The 21,705-nt window shown below is 34.5% G+C and overlaps 1 protein-coding gene across 4 annotated transcripts in view; it reads right to left on the bottom strand.

Moving 5' to 3' along the window:
• Positions 1–21,705, bottom strand: part of fsip1 (fibrous sheath interacting protein 1) — a 105,194-nt gene that overhangs the window by 3,863 nt on the left and 79,626 nt on the right. Inside the window, exon 12 of one of the 4 annotated variants that reach the window (XM_015350768.1) lies at positions 10,779–10,858. The exons of 1 other annotated variant lie outside the window; for it this stretch is intronic. In XM_015350768.1, the coding sequence (XP_015206254.1) occupies positions 10,826–10,858 (33 nt within the window). In that variant the 3' untranslated portion in view covers positions 10,779–10,825. Of the gene's footprint in view, positions 1–10,778; positions 10,859–17,122; positions 17,256–21,705 lie in introns of those variants that run through there. 2 more of the 4 variants (XM_069193293.1, XM_015350770.2) reach the window with 2 other exon arrangements.

The raw sequence follows: 21,705 nt of genomic DNA, 5'->3' as shown, positions 1-21,705 counted from the left end.
CATGGTTATACAATATTCTGAAAACATGAAACAAAATTTACAATAAACAAGGTTAAAGGCTCATATGAAAAAGAAAAGAAAAATAACTATTCTTTACACAACTGGCAATAGTTCAGAGAATCTAACCATAGTTAAAGGAAACTGCCCTTTCTTTTAATTTCCTGAAGTGAACATGGCTAGTGATTCCTCTGCATATCCTGACTAAAAAATGCCCTGTTACTTAATTGTTACATCAGCGTTTTCCTTTGATCTGTTATTTTATATTATGTGTACTGAACATAGCAGAGAAGAAAATCAAAGGTAAACCAAATTAAAAAGGATAGTAAATTTTAATTTCATAACGACTGAGTCACCAGCATAAGCCCAGTAAGCCTGCATTTTCATTACCAACCAACTAAAACACAGTCTAGTATCACTTTGCTCCTCTTTTTTTTCTTACCAAGCGTGTATAATCGCATGCTAACAAATGAGTAACTGTATTTGTTCAACAAATGTGATGACTACTGCTATAAAAACTGAAAGAGATTTCAAAATGGGTGTAACCATGTAAATGGTACTTGTTGCCAAGGAGGTTTCCCTATAATGGCAGTCCACATAGCAAAAGGGATTACTAGACAGTTACTAAATTATAATTGTATACAGTAAGTTGATGGATATTCATGCCATGCCATTTGACAGCCTTACAAACATTTTATTATATCTAGTATCATTTGGAAGTTTATTTCACCCTTCTGTAACCTGTACTGAAAACATTCATCAAAGGTATTCTGAGTAGTGGCCAGTAATTGTATTGTGGATAAATCCAAAGCCCTTTGTTGCTATATTTCCTGTAGGACTGGAGGCTATGAAATACAGGAGGTAATATCTGAGAAATACAAAACAAAACAAAAAGAACAAAAGATGACAGCAACAACAACAAAGGCAATTATGAGAAAAAAAAATAGTAACATTTCTTTTGGGCTGCACAATCCTTTCACACTCTCACATAATCAGTCTCCTAATTTTGACAATTCCCATGGCGCATTCCCATGACCTCAGTCAATCAGACACCAGCCCGATCCAATTCCTGAAAACGACATCCTTATCACCCTATCACATCTCTCGCTTCTCACCACACCTTCTATTTAAACCTTCTTCAACCTGCACTTCACCGCTTGGTATTAAACAGTCTGCTGTTTTCCTGAGCGAACCCTCTCTTCAGCCTCTTTGGATATCGACACTGCCTGCCTACCTGACCAAATTCGTCTTGCCTGATTGGATTTGTTCACTACTGAACCTGCATAGGGTTCTTCACACCTCTCGTGACAAATCCCAATCTTTAGTTTGGTTTGAATTTGTAAAACAAACAAATGTGTATTCAGAAGTTATCTTACGGCTGTATCTGAAGACATCCTTTTTTTAAAACTTTGAATATACCAGAAGCTTATACTGTAGATTCTCATGGGCTGCTTAAAATAATAATTATCTTGCAAAAGCAAAACACAGGTCAAGGTGATAATTCTAAGATATGCATGCCATTATTTTTTTCTTTAATTATGTAACTTAGCAGTTTTCTTGAAGAAGATTATTTTAAACTGCCAGGAAAACTAGGTGAAATGATAGAATTCAAGACTCAGTCCATGTCCTCCAGTCCAAGAGGATTTTTTGGGCAAAGTAAGGAAGTGTTAAAACATGCTTTTCCACTGTCAGCTCCCAGGAATCTCAAAACTTTTGCAGGACCAAAGAGAACTACAGTAATTATAAAGAGTTTGTGAAGTCCGAAATACTTTTGAGATAGATTTAAAAGAAGATTCTTATCAAACATTTCACTTTGTTGCAGATTAGCAATAGTTAATTGTAATTAGATGATTTATCAAAAGCATGTTTTATACTTTAAAGACAAGAAGGAGACATGAAAGCAATCTGGCTATTCCAACTTCAGTTGGAATGAGTGTTTTTAAAACCATCTGCCCACAGTTGTTTTTGTAGGAATACAGACATACGGAGTCTCGCAAAGGAAGCGTTTTTAACCTCAGCTAAAGCCTTCTCGTGCCATGTCACACAGCAACCTCCCCCCCCAAGCAGCAATCCAGCTATTTCCTTGTGCTGGCCTGTGAAAGAGTTTCTTGAGGTGAAGCCCAGTGTCGCTGGCCCGCAGCAGTAAATCACTGTCAGAACTGATGAGATACACAGCTGCTAGATTTCACCAGTCCTGGCATGGATATCAGCTTCAGGACTAGCCACTGTTGTCAACTTTTAAACTATGCCATTAATTTGATTCTACAGAAATAAATCATTAATATAAACAAAAGATAACATTGAGGATCCATAAAATAATGGATCAACATACAGTACAAAACAAGTATTTCTGACTCTAGCTGTGCAAGAGAAACATGATAGGGTTTCTCTTACATAGCTACAGAAAGAAAGACTTATTTTAAGCCATGAATAAGAGATATATTAAGGAGATTCGATCACCACAAGCAGTATTACAACATTATGAGTGCTGTAGGTGAATCAGTATTTCAGCCAAAATGTGGCATGAAAAAGAGCGATTGGATTCTACTGAACTAATTAGCTTGTAACTATAGTTTGTTAAACAATTAAAAAGAATTTGTATAGAGTTAATGACAAAATGTAAAAAAAGTTATAAAATGCTTAAATAAAAAGACCAAACAGCTCCTATGATCCTATGATTAAAGATGTAATATGATTTTGTATTATACAATTTCTTACAACTTTTTTAAGAAACTGAAATTAACAACTGTAACACAATCTATATCATGTGCAAAATGGACATTTCTAATCTGTCACTGCACCTACACACTGATTTACAGTATTAGAATTGGAAAGGTGCAGACGTGCTTCAAAGCGGGTGGCAGACTGACCTCTTCTTTCAGATTTCCAAACAGAAAAAGGATAGCTAGAGTTCTGATAGGCACAATGCACATGTACTGTATAAGGAACTGACTAAAAAAAGCTTATATGGGAACCTACCCTTAAGTCAATGTGTAGCTTGCCTTTGTTGGGGTTATCAGTTTGGTTTTAATGTGCATATTATTTGGAAATTAATTATTTCCCAAACATAAACTAGAATAAACTCAACACCTACTCACATCACTTACTTCCACCAGTACTCTGTGAAAGCCCTGGATTGTAAAGGCTCTGAGGATATCCCCTCTGACACTAGTCATCCCAATCTTTTGCAACATTCATAAACCTGTATAAATTCCACTGAGGACATCAGGAATCTGTCCAACAGTCTGCAGCCTTTCAGAACAAAGAAAATTAAATTCAGCTTCTGAACAGAAATGTCCCAGAGTAGTTTAAGTGATTAACAAGGAGAATATGTGTCTACCAGTTCCATGCTAATCAACTGAAAAAAAAAACAGAGTGGATTAACTTAAAGCAAATGTTTTTATGTTTGTATTATTATGAGATCTTTCCTGTCTATGTGGATTTTTGTTTTCATTCCAGACATCTGTAAAATCCATCCATTTTCTAATGATTCAGGCAATTCAGGATCATGGGGCAGCTGGAGCCTATTGTATCTTGGCAAGCAATGGCTGCAAGGCAAGGTACACCCTGAATGGGACACCAATCTACCTTAGGGCACACACAGTCACAAACACGCACTCACTCGCAACAGGTTTCCCAGATGCCCATTAACCTATCAGTGTGTCTTTGGACTGTGGGAGGAAACCAGAACACCTGGAGGAAACCCACACGAACACGGGGAGAACATACAAACTCCACACAGACAGCACCCCAGGGCCGAAATTGAATCCAGGGCCCTTCTTCTGTATAAGGTATCATTTAATTTAACAACATATTTTTTATATATTATACAGTAGATATATTGATGCATTACATTAATTTCCCACTCCTTCCTAGTCTGAATAAAGTCAAAAGAAACCTGAAGCTACAAGACATATTTAAGTCTGATGTGATCCAGTGTCTGATAAGAACATAACATACTCAAGGACATGCTAAATATTAGAGAGAAGTGTGAAAATCATACTGTAAGATTGCTCCATCCCTTAGGATATGGTTAATGTGTGTTTCATGTAAAAGAAATCAGTTGAAAATACAAGAATTATAACTATATTTCTTTAACTATTGCACTTTCTGTTTACCAGGTATAATTCAATCAAATATTATTGTATTTAAAAACAAAATATTATAGCAATGATTATGTGTTTGCAGTGGTAAATGTAAAGAACTTTTTTATATCCACAATACAAGACAAGCTAAGTGTAAGATATTTTGTCTACTGAATTTAATTTATTTATGGTTTTTTTGATAAGTAAGAAGCACTGACATCAAAACCTACAACTTCATTTCTACTGAACAGCATGTTCAGAAACAGTAATTAATGAACAAATGTGTAAATTAAAGACTATATGTGAAGTTCCCCCACCTAATTCCCCCAGCACACACATGTTCGCCATGTTGTAATGTTTGCTGCAGGACATGATTTTACAGAGATCAAAACCTGGATTATAGTGACCTTTTAAATACTTAAAAATAACATTTTACTTGTTCTTCACAAATGACAAACGTTTTGCCTGTTGCTGCATTCCACAGATGCTGTAATAAGTCAAAATTTCATGACACAAGCACACCTTCTGAAGACCCATCTGAAGGACTCATTGTAAGCTGACAGTTTGACAGACTGCTTCGATCAGACTAAGAAACTCTTCCCCAGAGCGGTGACTCTGGTTGCCCTAGAATCACATCACTCTCACGGAAGATAAGCTCATGCAGGTGTGGAATAGGACACCAGCTGTGGTCTGCAACACAAATCAACTCTTTTTATACCTTTCAGAGCAGAACAAGGCAGCTGTACCAACCGCACAGCATAAATTAATGACCTGATGTCAAGAGACCCTAACATCACCTATCTTATTGCTCTGATGCAGCTACACTGCAAAGGGTATTTTTAAGTGCCCCAGGCCAGGTAGAGGGTTTACGTTTATTAAAAAAAAAGACAACATGTTAGAACATACTGAAAATACAGAGAGGTTTTCAAGAAATAGATTAGTACTGTATACAGTATTCCCAACAGAGAGGTTGGTGGTGCACTGATGCTTAAGTGAAACTCTGTTCTTTCCAGGTATGAAAGGCAGATATGCCTGAAAAGTGCTAGAAAGTAGAAAGTTAGTAGCTCTAACTGCTTTATCCAATATGGTATTATGAGGCTGCTGGAGCCCATCCTGGTGCAACAGGTGCAAGGCAGGGTACTCCCTGGATTGCACACCAGTCCATCACAGGGTACACAGACAAGAAAGCATACAGTACATTCACATCAGGACCAATTTTACAGAATCCAATTAATCTAGCAGTATGTCTTTGGACTGTGGAAGGAAACCAAAGCACCCAGATGAAACCCATGGTAACACAGGGAGACCATACAAACTCCATGCAGACAGCACCCCAGGAATCAAATCCAGGGTACCACTGCTGCAAGGTAGCAATACTAACCACTGTGCTGCCATTAAAAGAGTGTAATTTTTAAAACGATTATAGCTGTGGAGTTATGACAGCTTTTAAGCATTGACAAACGTAAGTGTACATATCTTACTTTCATATGCATAATTCAATATTAATCCATTAAAAGTGAACACTCTAAAAATGAGGGAAATAACTAAAACAGTTAGAACAGATTGCTAATGCTTACCTGGGAAGCTATTCTCTGTAATCATTATATGAGAATCTAGGGAGAACTTTGATATGATTGTTTTTAATAAGTCGATTAAAAAAAACTCAACACTAATACAGTCAAGCAAATTGGTGAATTATTTTTTTAAGTTTTCATAAATAAATTGGCCTCCAGTAGTTGTGCTTTTTACTGGGTCTGATAAAATTCCCTGTTGTGCAACTGGAAAATTGCAGGCTGTATTTAATCACACAGGCAAACCTAATTTCCACTTCCTAAAACCGATCTCTGTACAATATAATGGAAAGCCATGGCAGATGCAGGATACAGAGGATGCCTGAGGCTTGATAAAAATACAGCAGTCTCACTTTCAGTCTGCATATTGTGTTAAAGTATGCATCTGATTTACAGTATGAGGACCAAGCAGGAAGCAGCAGCTCAGAAATTCTTCATGGCTTTCAACCCAATGCTATAAGCCACATTTGCTCTGCTTTAGTTTTTCATAAGAAAAAAAGCTGTTAGATGGCTGTTAATTTTCCATACTAACAGACACCGAATATTCTGATAGTCTATAGTCAAACTTACTACACAAGTACAGAAGAATTAGAGTATATTCTCTAAACTATGCCTTATATTATCAGAAACAAAATATTTTGCTTTTTGATGCTATTGTAATTACTATGAATTCTTTCACAGATAGAATGCTGAATAAATCACTTCAGTGTTGTTGTTTTAACACTATGTAAAGCACCATGAAAATCAAATTTCAGCTAAACTGAATATGAAAAAAAAAGAAAAATGTATTCAAAGTGATTTGAGAAAATACTCAGGACTTATTCAAAGTGTAAATTTTAAAAAATGATTAAAAAAACTGTAACATTTTCTCTATTCTTCAGCTTTTAAGTTTTGTAAAGTGAGGAATCCAGTCATTCAGAACAGGGCAGGCTCTCCCAATAGGGTTTTATAAGAGCTGATGAATTGCTTCTTTTAGATGACATAATCATGTTTTCTCCCTCACCGTCTGCAGTCTCTTCTAGTGTCTGGCAAGCTCTCAATGTCATTATTAAGGACATTAAGGTGAAATACCATCTGTCAGCAGATATCAAATTCAGGTTTAAGACAGAAACAAAATAACGAAAAAAGCATTATCCTAGCTCATTCCCTGTTTTTACTTGGAGGAACAAAAATGTATGAATATATGGCTTCCATACAATTTTGAATTACATTTATTTTAATCACCACCACTAAACAATAAAGATCCAAAAATATATCTGAGTTTAACTGAAAATTGTAATAACAGTCTTACAATTATAATAAAAAACAATGTACTGAAAAGTACTGTGACTTCAGTGGTTTACAAATATAAATTGTTCATATTCAAATTGTACGTTTAAACACTACAGTATATGATATATATATATAAGCTAAGTCCCAACAATACAATAAAACTAACACACTATATTCCAGAATCACTACATTTTATAATGCATTTATACATTAGTATTTTCTTAATTCATATTTCTGGCTTCAATAAATACCACCAAATGATTATTTTCTGGATCTTACCCATGTTTTATACTGTACATATTACATGCCAGATCAAAATATAATGTGATTAATGCACACCTTTACAAAATTTGGGGTGATAGAACTGTGAGTGAAAGTAACAGACAGAACATCTACATGTGCAGCATTAAGAGACGTACAGTAGACATTTAGAAACAAATTACATTACAAAGCCTGTTGTGGGTGAATAGATCATGAATTGTTTTAATTTTTGTGACTAGCAAAGAGATTTTTTGGACAATAGAAACAGACATAACCCACTGTCACATTCATGTCATTCCACAGTTTACTGACTGACACTGCATCTTCAATAAAGTGTCAAAATTACACCATTTTCTGCTCTCTGAATTTCTGCCAGCCTCTATTACCATTCACTGCACACTCCAACTCATTGGCGTCATAGACTATGGCACACCACTGTTTTCTCTGATGAAGCACATTGCTGTGGGAACATCAAGTGCAGCCAGTTTTTTTGTTTTTCAAACAAGGACATGGTAGCACAATTCATTGCTACATTAATTAAGCTGTGCCATTAACTGCATTTCAGAGTCATTTTTGAAAATTCCTGGCATGGTACAACAATCAAATATATCCACCCTTAAACCAGAAGTAAAGCCATTGTGTAGATCATTGACCACGTGGATATATTGTAGTAAACCATGAACAAGGTATGTTGTGGATTAGTAACGTCAACCAATGGTTGACAAATAAATTAACCAATTATTAAGAACAATTTTTATTGACTGTGCAGTGGTGGGCAGTGTCATGGTTAGTAGTAAAAGACTGATAATCTGTAGAATAATTCTGGGGCAGTAACAGTAGATGACAATTCTCACTTCCTCAATTTACACTAACCCCAAACTGCATTATCTTCAGAATTTGATTTTAAGATTAGTAGGAGTGTTTAAAAATAGATAAGCTTAATTAACAAGTGGTTGATTACCACATGAAATGTGTACTTCTCTTGAGAAAGGAACGGATTTATACTGAAAACATTCTGAGTATGATCATTTAAATCACAAAACTTTCAAAAATAATAGAAACGGTATAAATACATGCTAATGTATTGATGTATTGATACAGTGCCTTGCAAAAATACTCAGACCCTTTTACAGTTTTCACATTTTGTTACTAAAAAGCAGCCATGACACTTTGAAATAGTAATTAATATTGCTCATATTTATATACTGTATATAATATACATACTGTATATTTATATTAATGCATCTCAAAGCCCAAATGGACCTACTGTAAGTGAGTACTGTTAACACCATCCCTACTGTCAAGCATGGTGGTGGCAGCATTATGTCATACTGTAGTTCTGCATCTTACCTCTAGGGACTGAGAAGCTTGGCAAGACTAATTGGAACATAGATGGTACTAAAATATTATTTTATGCATTATATGCATACAAGTTAAGTGATTTCAAATTAAATACCACTTTTGTAAATTTCCCATTTCCTCTTAATGTTCAGCAGTCACTACTGATATTAACATTAAACAGATAATAACCGTTTTTACCCCCCCAAAATAATGATTTACTCAAATCCAACTTCGCGTTTGTTCAAGATGTTTTTGAGCAATATCAAATCTTTCAAAGTATTATCTTGGGATATCAGTAAAAAAAAAATACACAAGTTCATAATATAAATATTTAAAATTCATAAACACATTTTAAAAAGTACTACTAAGCAGCTGTGTCTAAAAAGAGATCAACTGATATTGGTAGAAATAAAACAAGCCTGAGCTTGTGAGATGCAACTCTTCATAAGAAAATACTTTTCCTAATCTAACTGGTGTTTTCTGGTGCAGTGTATGGGGTGCTTGCAGAATCTTTAATGACAGACATGAAATATATTGCCTTTCTGGATTTTACTGGGTTAACAGATAAACAAGCTAAAAATATTTTCGATCTGCATTTATAAGACTGTCTTAAGGACATTTGTCTAAAACTCTGCCTACAGTACTAATAAACATGTAAGGTTCTGGTGCACAAATGAGAACTGCATCAACAATGAAAAATGTAAAAGGATTGGGTTTATTTTTTTTTAAAGTGTTCTTTAATTTATTTTGGTAAAATGAGTGACCGTCCTGTACACTCAAAATATTCGGTCTTTTTGTAAGCCAGGCATACTTCTCAGGGCTACTTTACCAGAAGGTATACTGCTCATGTTACAAGGTCAATGACTTGAGCACATACTTCTATTTGCCCAACTAACCTCAGGCACAACTCTCATAATAATGGATGGAATTCTTTTTACCTGCCTCTATTCAGATGTATTTAATGCAAGAGTATCTGGGAAGTTCACAAGTGCAATGTTAATAACAGACTCAGCACAGCTGCAGCCTAAAATGTATGTGTAATTTGCTTGATTTAAAAGAAGACACACTTGACTATATGCCTAGGAGTACATTTATAGAAAAGCATGTAAACTGTGTCTCTTGAAAACAAAGTAATAAGCCTCACTTCATCAAAAACAAAATCTATTTGTAAATTGACCATGAAATTTCTAAAGTAAACCTATCATTACTTATACAGTAGTTACTGTAGATCACTGTATCAATACACTGTCTCACTGAGAAGAATGACTATTTTTTTTTTGCTATACATCTCCACCGTTAAGGAATGCAAGAACAAAATTAAGATTTTTTCAGTATTTATTTTGCTTCTTGTTCTTGTTTGGTTTATGTTACTTCTCTCCATGCACCATAAACACATATTGTCTCTTCTCAGAATGATTTCTCTAGCTTTATAAAGACATTTTACAAAGCACCAGATTGCAGTGTACCACAGGAAAAGACATATATACTGTAGTACAGAAATGAGAAAAATGTTTTTGAGATGCCACTTCAATGTTTTTGTTAGATGCATTGGTGTATGAAGTAGAAATTAATAATTAAGAGTCAGTGTATATGAAACAATAAGTCAATAATAAAGGTATAGCTTAAATCAGGTACAGCTCAAATCAAGTGGTTAAATAACTGGGAAACAAGTAAACAAGTATGGAGTTTATGGCAGTCCTCTCCCATATAATGAACAGTAACTTTGGAAACATTTAAGTAATTGATCATCGCAGTCTGTAGAAGGTTAGAAAAAAATTCTAAACATTGCTCTATAATAACATTGCCTCCTGTCTCAAATTCACCAAAGAGCTCCTGGATGGTCCACAAGACTACCACAACTATCAGACTATCATGAGGCCATGGTGAGAAATGGTTTGTATGGCACAAACCATGATGCTATGTTGCCTTCCAACAGAAGAACCTCATTTCAACCATTAAGTATGGTGGTGAAAATCATTAATGGAACCAAGAATATGGTGCTGTATCAGTTAATTCTTGAGGAGAATGTCAGGCTATCCATTTATCAACCAAAGCTACAGTATCCATTCATCTATAGTACAGTACTAAAGCTGAGCCACAAGTGGATTAAGCAGCAAGAGAATGATCCTAAACATATATGCAGATACTTGAAAAAATGGCTGAAAAAGAAATGTTTCATTTTTGATTGGCCGGGTCAAAGTCCTCAAATGTCAACAACATTCCAAGTGCAGTGCTTTGCTTGTAGGGGAATGGAAAGTTTGCTGTTCCCCTGGGTAGGCTACACCTTCATCTGGGAGTTTATTGTGGTGATGAAAATACTGTCCAGAATAACTGTGAAGAAAAGTTGTAGAAGGTAAAGGATGGACTCCATAGGAGGACACAGCTTATTCCACAATTTTACTCTATACTGTACAGTATAGATAATGCTTAATTAAATAATTGTGGCCCCTTAGAAATAAATATATTTCTATTTCTTTGAAGATAACATGAAAACATTGAGTTGCTGTTAAAACATTAGTGCACCCAATTAAATAACATAATTGGCAAGTTTAGCATACTGGCAATGGACAGATTACTGAACTAAACGTCCCATTCAGCTACCAGCAGCCATTAATCCAGTACTGTAGAATATTATCACATGCATGCACTAATAATCTTTTCCCATGGCAGCAAACACCTGGAACAATTCCAAACAAAATTCAGCTCAGACTGATCCTAATAAAAAAAAACACATTTTCAAATACTTGTATAATCTTGTAGCTTTATCAAAGACATCTGCAAAGCCCTCATTGCATTCCTGCATGGGTGCTTCTTTAACTTGAAAGAGGGAAGCACTAAAATGTTCATGGATCACTTTTTTTTTATTTGGAAATAAACAAAGAATCCCATATGTACAGAAGCAGGTTGAATTAAATTACACATTTGAAAACAAAATGTAGTACGCTTTAGCTTAGTGCCTTTCAAATTCCCCTGTCTCTTACACTGTGTGTTTAATAACTCTTACTGTCCAGATGGAAGGTGCATACTGTATACTGTATCAAGGACATATGAATTATTAGAAAAATTGAGTCACATATTGTGCTTTTTTCAGGCCGTCTGGCTATGGATAATAAAAAAGGCCTGTATGTCAATAATAACCCTCCTACCACAGCCTTTGTTTTTATTTTGATTCCAGAATGAAAATATTGCATTTATTCTACTCTTTTTAATACTGTAGTTTATTGCACAAAACAGCTTTCCCTTTTCTTTCCCCTTTTAAAATTTTGCAAGAAATGAGGAACTAGTATGCCAAACAAATAAGTGAGAATATCCTTTAAAAAACAGTGCAATATATTACTGTAAATTAATCAAGGACAATAATTCATAATCTCAAAATCAGAACAAATTAAAACTATTCTACACATCATGGTTTGTAGAATAATTGCAGTTAATAACATTCTACTACGTCTAATTTCCTAAATACTGTATAGACAGTATATACACTTACTATGAAGTCATTCACTTTTTCTAAAACCTCAGAACCTACAGTATACTTTCAGAACCATTCATTATAAAAACACCTTAGCCAGGATCTTGAACAGGAAGAAAACTAAAATTGTTTCCTGGACTCCAGGAAATTAATTCACAGTAAATGTTTCTTCATCTTTTTGAGCAAATACTATGCACAATAAAACTTGCACTATTCACTAAAAAAGGATTAAAGCCATAAGACAAGTGCCCATGATAAAGACTGTTCGCATTTAACAGAAGAATGACTACTCCTTCTGTGAATTCACAGCTAAAGAGATTTCAGGGTACGCAACACTATCAAACAAAACTACTTGATTTGATATTGGGCAGGTCTGTCTACACAACAATAAACTGATGTACAGGACCTTTTGTTTGTTTCAAAAATATTTTCTACATCATGTTACCATAAAAACAAATAAAAGCATCTGGAAGAAAGACTTCAAAAGCTTTCTCTGTTTATGTACTTTTTTTTGTAGAGATGCGGGATCAGACACATTTCAGAGGGCAACAGGGTCTCACAAATTTCGTTCCAGCTAAAACCTCTGTTACTTTATTGGGCCAGAACACAATTTCAACCCAGCCACCAACTGCAAATTACATCTCAACACGATGATGTTTTTTTTTGTCTGCCCGAGGTTTCTTGTTTTTACCCAGAGGAAACCTGCCATCAAGTACCAAGCTTCTAATTCACAATTGACAGGAGGTTTGAAGTTTTCTTTTAGTAAGGGGCTTGATCTCATTATAGAATTTGTTTGATAAGTAATAACTTTATCCAGGCTGGAAACAGCTTTATAGCTACTGTAATTTGAATCATTCCTGGCCTCAACAACAACAGAAAAGGTTTTTGCTAGCAATTAGATTACTTAGTTACTTGAGAACTGTTTTAGGGCATTAGGGACAGTAAATTAATATTTCACTATACTGGACTGAAGCAATCTAAATGAGAAAAAACAGAAACTATATTTTGGACTATTTTAGACATAGATTTACCAGCATCTTTACAATCTACTTACAAAGTTCAATGACATTGAAAATCTTGGACCTATATTGTTTTTTTTCTTTAGTTTTAAGTTCCCATGCTGTTTCACATGACTGTAGGGGACAACAAGTAACAAGAATGTGTACTTTTCATCCTTTAATATCTAAACATGGCGACAGCACTGTTCCTCTGTACATGTGTAACACAGCTGGAGAGTGGTTGGGAAAACATGGCTTTCCTGTTTTTCAACCCTTCAACTCCTAAGACTTAAGACTCATAAGACACTAAGATTTGTGCCTCACCAAGCTCAAATTCCTAGAATCTTCCCTGACTAAGAGAGTTAAAAACGTTTTTTATTGTTTGGAATCCTTCTGCACTGAGGTCACTGAACTTTAACCTCTTCTAAGTGGGTCAAGGACAAAACAGACCTAATCAATCACTTTTATAGCTTGCATGGAACAATTAATTCTAAAAGCCTGGGGGTTAACTGCTTGCTGAGGTATGCCAAGCTATATTTTCACCAACACTGCAAGTTCCTAGTAAGGTGTTGTATTTGGCAAGCAAGTTAAGAAGCACCTCCTTCCTGGAGTGATATGAGAGGACTTTATCTAAGTCTGTAGTTTTAATTTCCCTTTTAAAGTTTTAAAAGCCATCCTGTATTTTATTTTTGTTTAGCTTGGACCAATGAGTAGATAAAAAGTAGCTCTGAGTAGAGTCCTCCTTGAACTACAGATCAGATTGAAAAGACTGTACAAATAACCTTTTTATAAATCATTATCTTCAATAAAACATTAAATTAAATATCCTTAGATTCTTAATTAAGACATTTATCTCTATCCTTAAAACAATAAATATGAATAAAATATCTACAAATTTAAAACAAGCCATAGTAGACTTTATTCATGATAAGACACTATTAAAATAATGTCCAAAACATTTTAATTGTGCTGCATAAGTACATATAATAAAAGTAAAGCCTTGACACATTAAGAGAATGAAATAAGAATTAATTTATTTAAAAATCATGTTTAGATTGTATTAAAAGGGAAGATATAAATTGAGGCTTTGACAATCCACTGATGTTAGCAGAAGCATGATGTACTACACAATCCATCATGGTTAATGACACTAGCTGGGAGAACTGCTGACCTCAGAGTTACGAGTTTAGACAAAAGGTCAAGATTGCACCTACAGATAGAGATGAATGGGATTTATCTTGGTACTATTGTGAATCCAGAATGGGTCATTTTTTAACACTAAATACAAAAGACACAATGCAAGTATGGAAAACGGTAACTTTAACATGCTTTAATAAAGACTGACATTAGAACACTGTTAATACACTTATCGTCTTCATCATCTTACACAACTTGTTGACAAACTGTCTCAAAACATAATATACTAATGTTAATGGGATAAAACATTCACAAGGAAAGACAACTGGGGAAGAAACTGGAAAAACTGGATTATTAATGGTATAAGCAATATACAGTTTAGAACGCATTGATGAAGTATTTTGTTTGAAATCAGAAATCTAGTGGTTTGTCTTTTTAGCTCTAAATGAAATAAAAAGTAGCAAAACTAAGGTCAGGGATCATTAAAATATTCAAGGCATTAATTGAAACAACTTTGAATAACATTCTCATTAATATAATTCGTTTTAATTGGATATGTTTCTATATTGACATTTCATTGTGTACAAAAGGTCTGTGCATGTACAAAATGTTAACTGCAATCAAAATGTTGAGCTATCGCACTGAAGGTGCTTTTGAGTTTTTAAAGAGGGTGGGAATGATTACATTTCCCGTACAAATTGACTGGTGGTGTTTACGTGAGGTACTAATGATAGATACAAATACTAGTAAGATTAATGTCTTATGGAGAAAAAAAAAGAAACTAAATATATAACTGAATGTGGATAGCAAAAAAGCCCTGAAGCTCACCAAAGTGTGAAAATCATCAGTCTTCTTGTCCAGACACTAACAAAGGCAAGCACATCTCAGTGGTGCTCTATACTTTCACTTATTTCCCAAAGAGATGAAAGCTCTCTTTTTCCCATCTGCTTGCAAGGGGATTTACAGACCAAGAGCAGAATTATTACCTGCAGGGCTCGGCTTTTTAGTCAATCCACTTGCATTCTGTCTCGCAGAAAATGAACACATACTCACACAAATCACTGGAATGTTCCTGTGCCTCTCCTAATGCTTCTTGATTCCCCCCAATGATGCAACATTAGGTAGAAACAGGGGGCTATTCTAGCTCTTTTCCTCAGCTCAGCATGGTGATGCTCCAGGATTTATTCACCACAATTCTCTTTGAAGCTACTCCAAAGGCAGTAGCCTTTCTAATTTATTATTCAGAATACAGGACTAGAACTTGTTTCAGAGTACACTGTTGCACATTCCACACTTACTGTTTTTGTATACAGCATATTGTTTATGGCTTTTCTAAAAGTAGGGATTACATATTATTAACTGTATACTATATGTAATCAGGTTCATATTACACACTTAATTACAGTAATGTCATCTGTTCAAAACCATTTTTTTAATTATTCAAATTAGGCACTCAAAGTTATTTACACAAAAAGTATTTAACAATTATTACTGTGCTAAATTTATTAAAATATAAACAGCGCAATGCCTAAAGCCTCAATATGTTCAGCTCTTTTTTGCAAAAAATTTAAAAAATTAAGGAATAGCCTTTTTAAGAACTACATAAGTACTGGTTTTCTGGTCCTGAGATCAAACAGCTTATAATGAAAAAGTAGGAAAGCTCTCAAAATTACAGAGTCAGATGATAAAAGTGTTGAAGTTGAAGATATTTTCAAGGGCATTTTAAAATATTTAATGGGAAGATAAGGTACATTTCTTTTCTTTCATCTACCTTAAACTATCCACATCCACTTCTTTTAAAAGCATGTGTTTATTTAATTCGTTAAGTCTTCCTTTTAAAGCCTAAAATAATATGCCTGCAAATTACCTCTGCAGTTTGACCACATATGTATTTAGCTTTAAGTCACTTGTCACTCTTCATACTCTATTGTAAATTAGAGGACTGATGAGTCCATGTCAAACTTGAAGAAACAGGCTGAAAAATTACAGCCTTCTTAAGATGCTTTGTCTCTTCTTCATTTCTTCTCACTCTTTATACACATTAAGTATCTACTTTTTATTCTCTTTTGATGCAACAAAAGTTTATTTTCTTTCACGATACATTCACGATACATCTGTTTACCTAATCGCTGTCAAAATGCATTCATTTAAGATTAAACATTACTTGTGAAGTAAAAACTGTAAACAGTAAAAAACTTGTCAAATACATATTAGTAAATCGATTATTTTTTTATCTTGAGTTAAACATTGTGTTCCACTCACTTATCATATACTTAAGCACAAAAAAAAGAATTAAATAAAATAACCAGATAACTGATCGGAAAAAAAGATGATCTCTCCCTCATCTTTTAATCATTTTTACCCATCTTTTTCCCTTCAGTATTAACTGAATGTAGATTTCACGGTATCTAATATTTCAAATCTGCTTCAGATGGGCAGAACCTGAATGGATAGAACATTTGTTAAAGGATTTGTTAAATATGCTTAAACTTTTCCCTAGATAAATATGTATCCTGTGCTTAATGCAGACCTATCATTTTGCTCTAAATCTATACAAAAAGCTAGAAAACTATTAAAAATAACTGTTACGCAACCTTACATTCCTAAAATCATAAAATAACATTGTGCTTAGATTTTAACAATAAAGTTCACACTAGGAAAATACATGCAACATTTAAAACACTTTAGTAATCCACTATTTCCTGTTTAATTAAATCCATGACAATTCTTATATTAAAAGATAAGAATAGTTCAGTTGTTGTTGTTTTTTTGGAGTGGTTTTGCTCCTTTTCCATATCAATTATTTTTTAAGTGACTGCCCATTCAATTTTACCCAACGGACCTGGAATTTTACAGTCAAAGCATGTTTCAGATACTGTACAGTTTGTTCTAGCTTCAGTAACGCATGACAGGTGTCATGAGGAGCTAGTCTGAAATATAAAATTCATATTTTTAAAATATTTACTGCTGTAAAAACAAAGGAAAGAATGACAAGCATACTGTGGTCTTTTAGAAAAGCTTTACTGTTACTGCTTCAGAAAGATGGCCTTTGTGGAGACAGCCCGTCCTCCATTGCTCCTGGGTGTGGAATTTTAAGAGGATTAAAATCATCTCAGTGGCACAGCTGCTGAGAGAAAGCCCAGGTCTGATAGTGCTACGAAGGCTTTTACTATAGAATTAACAACACTAGTATTTCTGTTTCTATGCATCAGCAGGGGGAAGAATTTTACATTTCTTGCAATTCTCAAGAATTCTGCAAATGCTGTCATTGTAATGTAATTTTTATTGCAATGCACAGGTTTCTCATTTATTAAAATATCTAGTTTTATGTACCCAGTTCTGAAAAATCTTTTTTTCTTAAAAATAGACAACAGCATGGTATCTTGAGTTATAAAGTACAATACTTCAAATATCATCACCCCCTAGAGCTTCCAGGAGTATGTAAGCAAAGTACAAGACAAAAGAGCTAAATCTCAGCACACAACCGAATATTATTAAATGAAAGGTCACATGAACACAGGACTTCATATTGTGACACGGCACACTCTGTGACTCTTCCATCTTTGAAGACCTTCTTTTTTTTGTTTTTTGAAAGGAACATGAGTGCCGAGTTATTTTATCAGTTTAGGTCAGGTAAAGAAAATTGAAATATTCTTTACAAACTAAAATTTGTAAGTGAAGCCCTAACACCCTGAGGGTGACATACAGCTAGCCATTTGTCTTATATTTCTAGGGAAGTACTATGGCTGTGTTCCTTCAGACATCGAAGGGCACGGTCCAAGATGTTTTTGAAGTTTAATGCACAGTGGTTAAGCAGTAATCTTAAATTAGATCAACATTCCAATTGAAGTCTGGCTTCAAAGTTTCAATACTTAAAAGAGATTAGCCTTACACTTTTGTAGCTACACTTCTACAAAATTATAGCCAAGCTTCGGCAAGTTGCTTGATATTATTTCCATTTGTCAGCCAAAATATAAACATTGACTTTCCCCTTTTAGATTCATTTTTGAGCATTTACATCAGTTTCTAAACTTGCATAAAGTAAACACTCCATGGAAACACATCAACACAAAGCTGTGCCTATGGAATTTCCTGTGTACTTCACAAGAAAGTGTTTATAACCTACTCTAGTAGCACTGAGTTTAGTAGACTGAAGTAGACTAGGACCTACACAGTTGCTAACATTAAAGTTGATTTATTAAAAGACAATCCAATGTTATGGCTTTGTGTTCACTATGCTATAAAGTACATACAGTATCTAGATTTTTGTTTTGTTTGCAAAGCGCTTTGGGAAATCTTGAAATAATGAAAAAAGAAACTACATTCACAGCACTGCCACACATTTCATTGTTTGGCATTATTCTACAACATGCGGATTAACTAAGTGAAATATTGATGCCAAAACTTCAAAAAGTGCTAGATTCTTAGTAACATTCCCTTAACACCTAATATTATTAACGATAATCCATTACATTGTCTTAAAGGTATACTAAAACTCATAGAAGGGTATCAACGGCTATTGTGTTGTCCAGTGCTGTTTATCCATCTTTGCTTAAGTCCCACAACACAAGGAAGTACATCGTAATTGATTAAACCTCCAGTGATTTACAGTAAAGTCTAGTTTAAAAAAATAAAACAATGGGTCACAACTGACATGTATTAAATGTATATTAAATTAATGTATATTTGTTTTCAACACAGATAACTGGAGAATACCCATAGTAATTATTATCAGTGTTGTGTAGTTTGTTAGAGCTTGGGCCTCACAGTCCTAGGGCAAAGGGTTTGATTCTGTTCTGGCACATCTTGTGTGTGGAATGTGCATAGTCTCCTTGTATTCTAAAGGCTTTCCCCTATCTTCAAAAGAGATATTGACTAATGGGATAAATTGCTCCTTACATAAACAGCAGAATTGGGGCTCCAACCTCATTAATACTGTATATTCTATCTGGTGTAGCTCTAATATAATTCTACAGTATAGGTATTGTACAGTATATGTGGGATACAAATCAGATGAAGAACATGATTCATATTAAAAATTATGGATTTTTAATCAAACATAACCCTATGTAATCAAACGTAAAGTTTGGTCATCTGTTTTATATGTGCTCATAGGATGACACAGTGACACAGAAACAAGCAAACAAAAGAGTATCAAATACAAAGTTCCACAAAACAATTACTTTTGACAATAAAAAAGTTAAAAAATTGAGGTTTCAAAAAATAGTACAACAGTAGAAAGTCTTTTTCGAAGTACAAGAGGTCCAATAGGATTTCTTTGTCTTATAACCTCAGTGTTAACCAGGAGGTACTATTCAAAGAGGAAACAATCAAGACTTTTAATCTTCTTAGCTACCTTTTCCTTTCACAAACATTAGTGTCCAAGGAGTCAGATGTAGCCACCAGACCAGAAACAGCTAAAATGAAGTGCTTGTGAGGTTTTACTCCTTTGTTATCTTTTTTTTAATTGTTCTGCAAACTTATTTGCAAGTGGAATACACAATTGCTGCCTATGTCAGGATATTAAAATCCCCTTCCATTCAATTATAGAAATGCCACTTTGTGGCTTTGAGAAAAGACAAAGAAATCCTTTACTCTCCAGATTTACCAGATCACAAACCTTGTCAATGTTATCTTTGTAGAAAGTCCTAATTTTGGCAAAGGCCAGCTATTATATCTTTAGCCGCAGCAATTACCATGTAAATTTAACAGCTAAACAAGTAGAGCAAGGCCAGACCTTGTTTGGCTGTAACCAGGTAGCAGCTATTGCAGTGTGAAACAGGCATAAGTCAGGCTGATTAGGTCCAGAAGAGCACATTTAAGGCCGTCTGCCTTGTTTTCTTCCTCTTTTCAAACAGCTTTAAAGTAAAATGAAGCTGTTCAGCTGCTGTGTGAACCAAGGGATGCTTCTCCACAGAGAGGGTGCTCTACATAATTACCTTCTGGGAACAAATTCAATAAACCAAGGCCAGACACAACAAAGCTTAATTTTGTATGGGATGTAATGGTGGTAAATTAAATTAGATTTTGCCTTCATTAGTACCTTAAATAATATCTAAAGCAGAAAGATCATCTTTAGTTTTCTTTCTTTAGTGTTTTTCTGTACGTTAGACATATTCAGTGACTGAAGAGACATTGAAAGAAGTGGGTTTTACATTTGCACAATCTTATGTTATGACTTACAGTACAAATGACCTGCTATCTGATTCTAAGCTGTAGCACTGTAACTGGTTCATAACCTCTGAATCTTAAGACCCATGATACATTTTAATTACTGTAATTACATGCTTAGGTCCATTTTATATCACCATATACTGTACAATTGCATCATTTTTAATTACTCTTCAATTAAAGAGACCTTCATTTTCACAGGGATGGAAGATTTTAGGACATGAATATATTGTAATATAATCAAGTAGTTTTTATTACTGGTTATACAGTAATATTGTTTATTAAAATTAATAATAGGGCAACACAGTAGCATAGTACTTAGAGATGTTGCCACACAGCTTAATGTTTTTATTCAAAGTGACCTACATTGGTTCTCCTTTATACATTTGCACATTTTACTGAAGCATCTGAGTGAAGTACCCTACTGGAGGATACAAGAGTATTGTCCCACCCAGAATGTCGGTCTACAACCTTGTAGTTACAAATGCAGAGGCCTACCATCTATTCAACTGCTACCTACTGTATCTGCAGAGAATGTCTTTTCTCCGCATGTTAGCATGTAATATTCTCTGTTGTTGACCCCATACACATGCTGGTTAAGACTAAATGGTATTCTAAATTGTCCTATTATCTATGGTCCTGCAATATACAACTGTCCCATCCAGGTAGTGAGGAGTCCTGCCCTCCACCCTGTGCTTTCAGGACAGGCCTCGACCATCATTCATAAGGACACCTGGCTTTCTCATAAAGGGTGGATGATACAATCAGTATATACAGGGCACTTAATAAGTGTTGGGACACTGAAGTCAAAATTGTTGTTTTTTGTAGTATGCTTAAGCAATTCAGATTTGATGTGAAAAAATAGATATGTGGCAAAAGTGCAGATTGTCACCTTTATTTTCTGAGTATTTCTGCACATATAATTTACAGCATGCTTAAATGTTTTAGAATAATCCCAATTTTCCATCCATCCGTTTTTGCTGAGCATAAGTACTGGAACAAAGTAACTTAAAGTCAATTTAAAAAGAATAAAAAATATAACTGCATGTGGTTGCAAATCCTTTGCACACAAAACTGTAACTGCATCAAACCTGTGATCCATTAACATCACCAAACTCTTGGTTTGTCCTTTTGAAATGCTTTCCAAGCCTTTGTTGCAGCAATTTTCACTCACTGTTTTGGGGGGTTTCTGACTACAGTCTCCTTTTGAGCAAGTTAAATGCATGCTCTATTGGATTTATATCAGAAGAATGACTTGACCAGTCTAAGACTTCCCACCCTTTTCCTCTGATGAACTCCTTGGTTGCATTGGCAGTGTGTTTTGGGTCACTGTCTTGTTGCATGATTGAATTCCAGCCAATGAGTCAGGAAGTATTTTCTTTTACATAAGCAGACAAGGAGTT

Source organism: Lepisosteus oculatus, chromosome 8 (assembly GCF_040954835.1).
Source record: "Lepisosteus oculatus isolate fLepOcu1 chromosome 8, fLepOcu1.hap2, whole genome shotgun sequence".
Taxonomy (NCBI): domain Eukaryota; kingdom Metazoa; phylum Chordata; class Actinopteri; order Semionotiformes; family Lepisosteidae; genus Lepisosteus; species Lepisosteus oculatus.
This window is presented reverse-complemented; position numbering and strand designations above follow the sequence as displayed.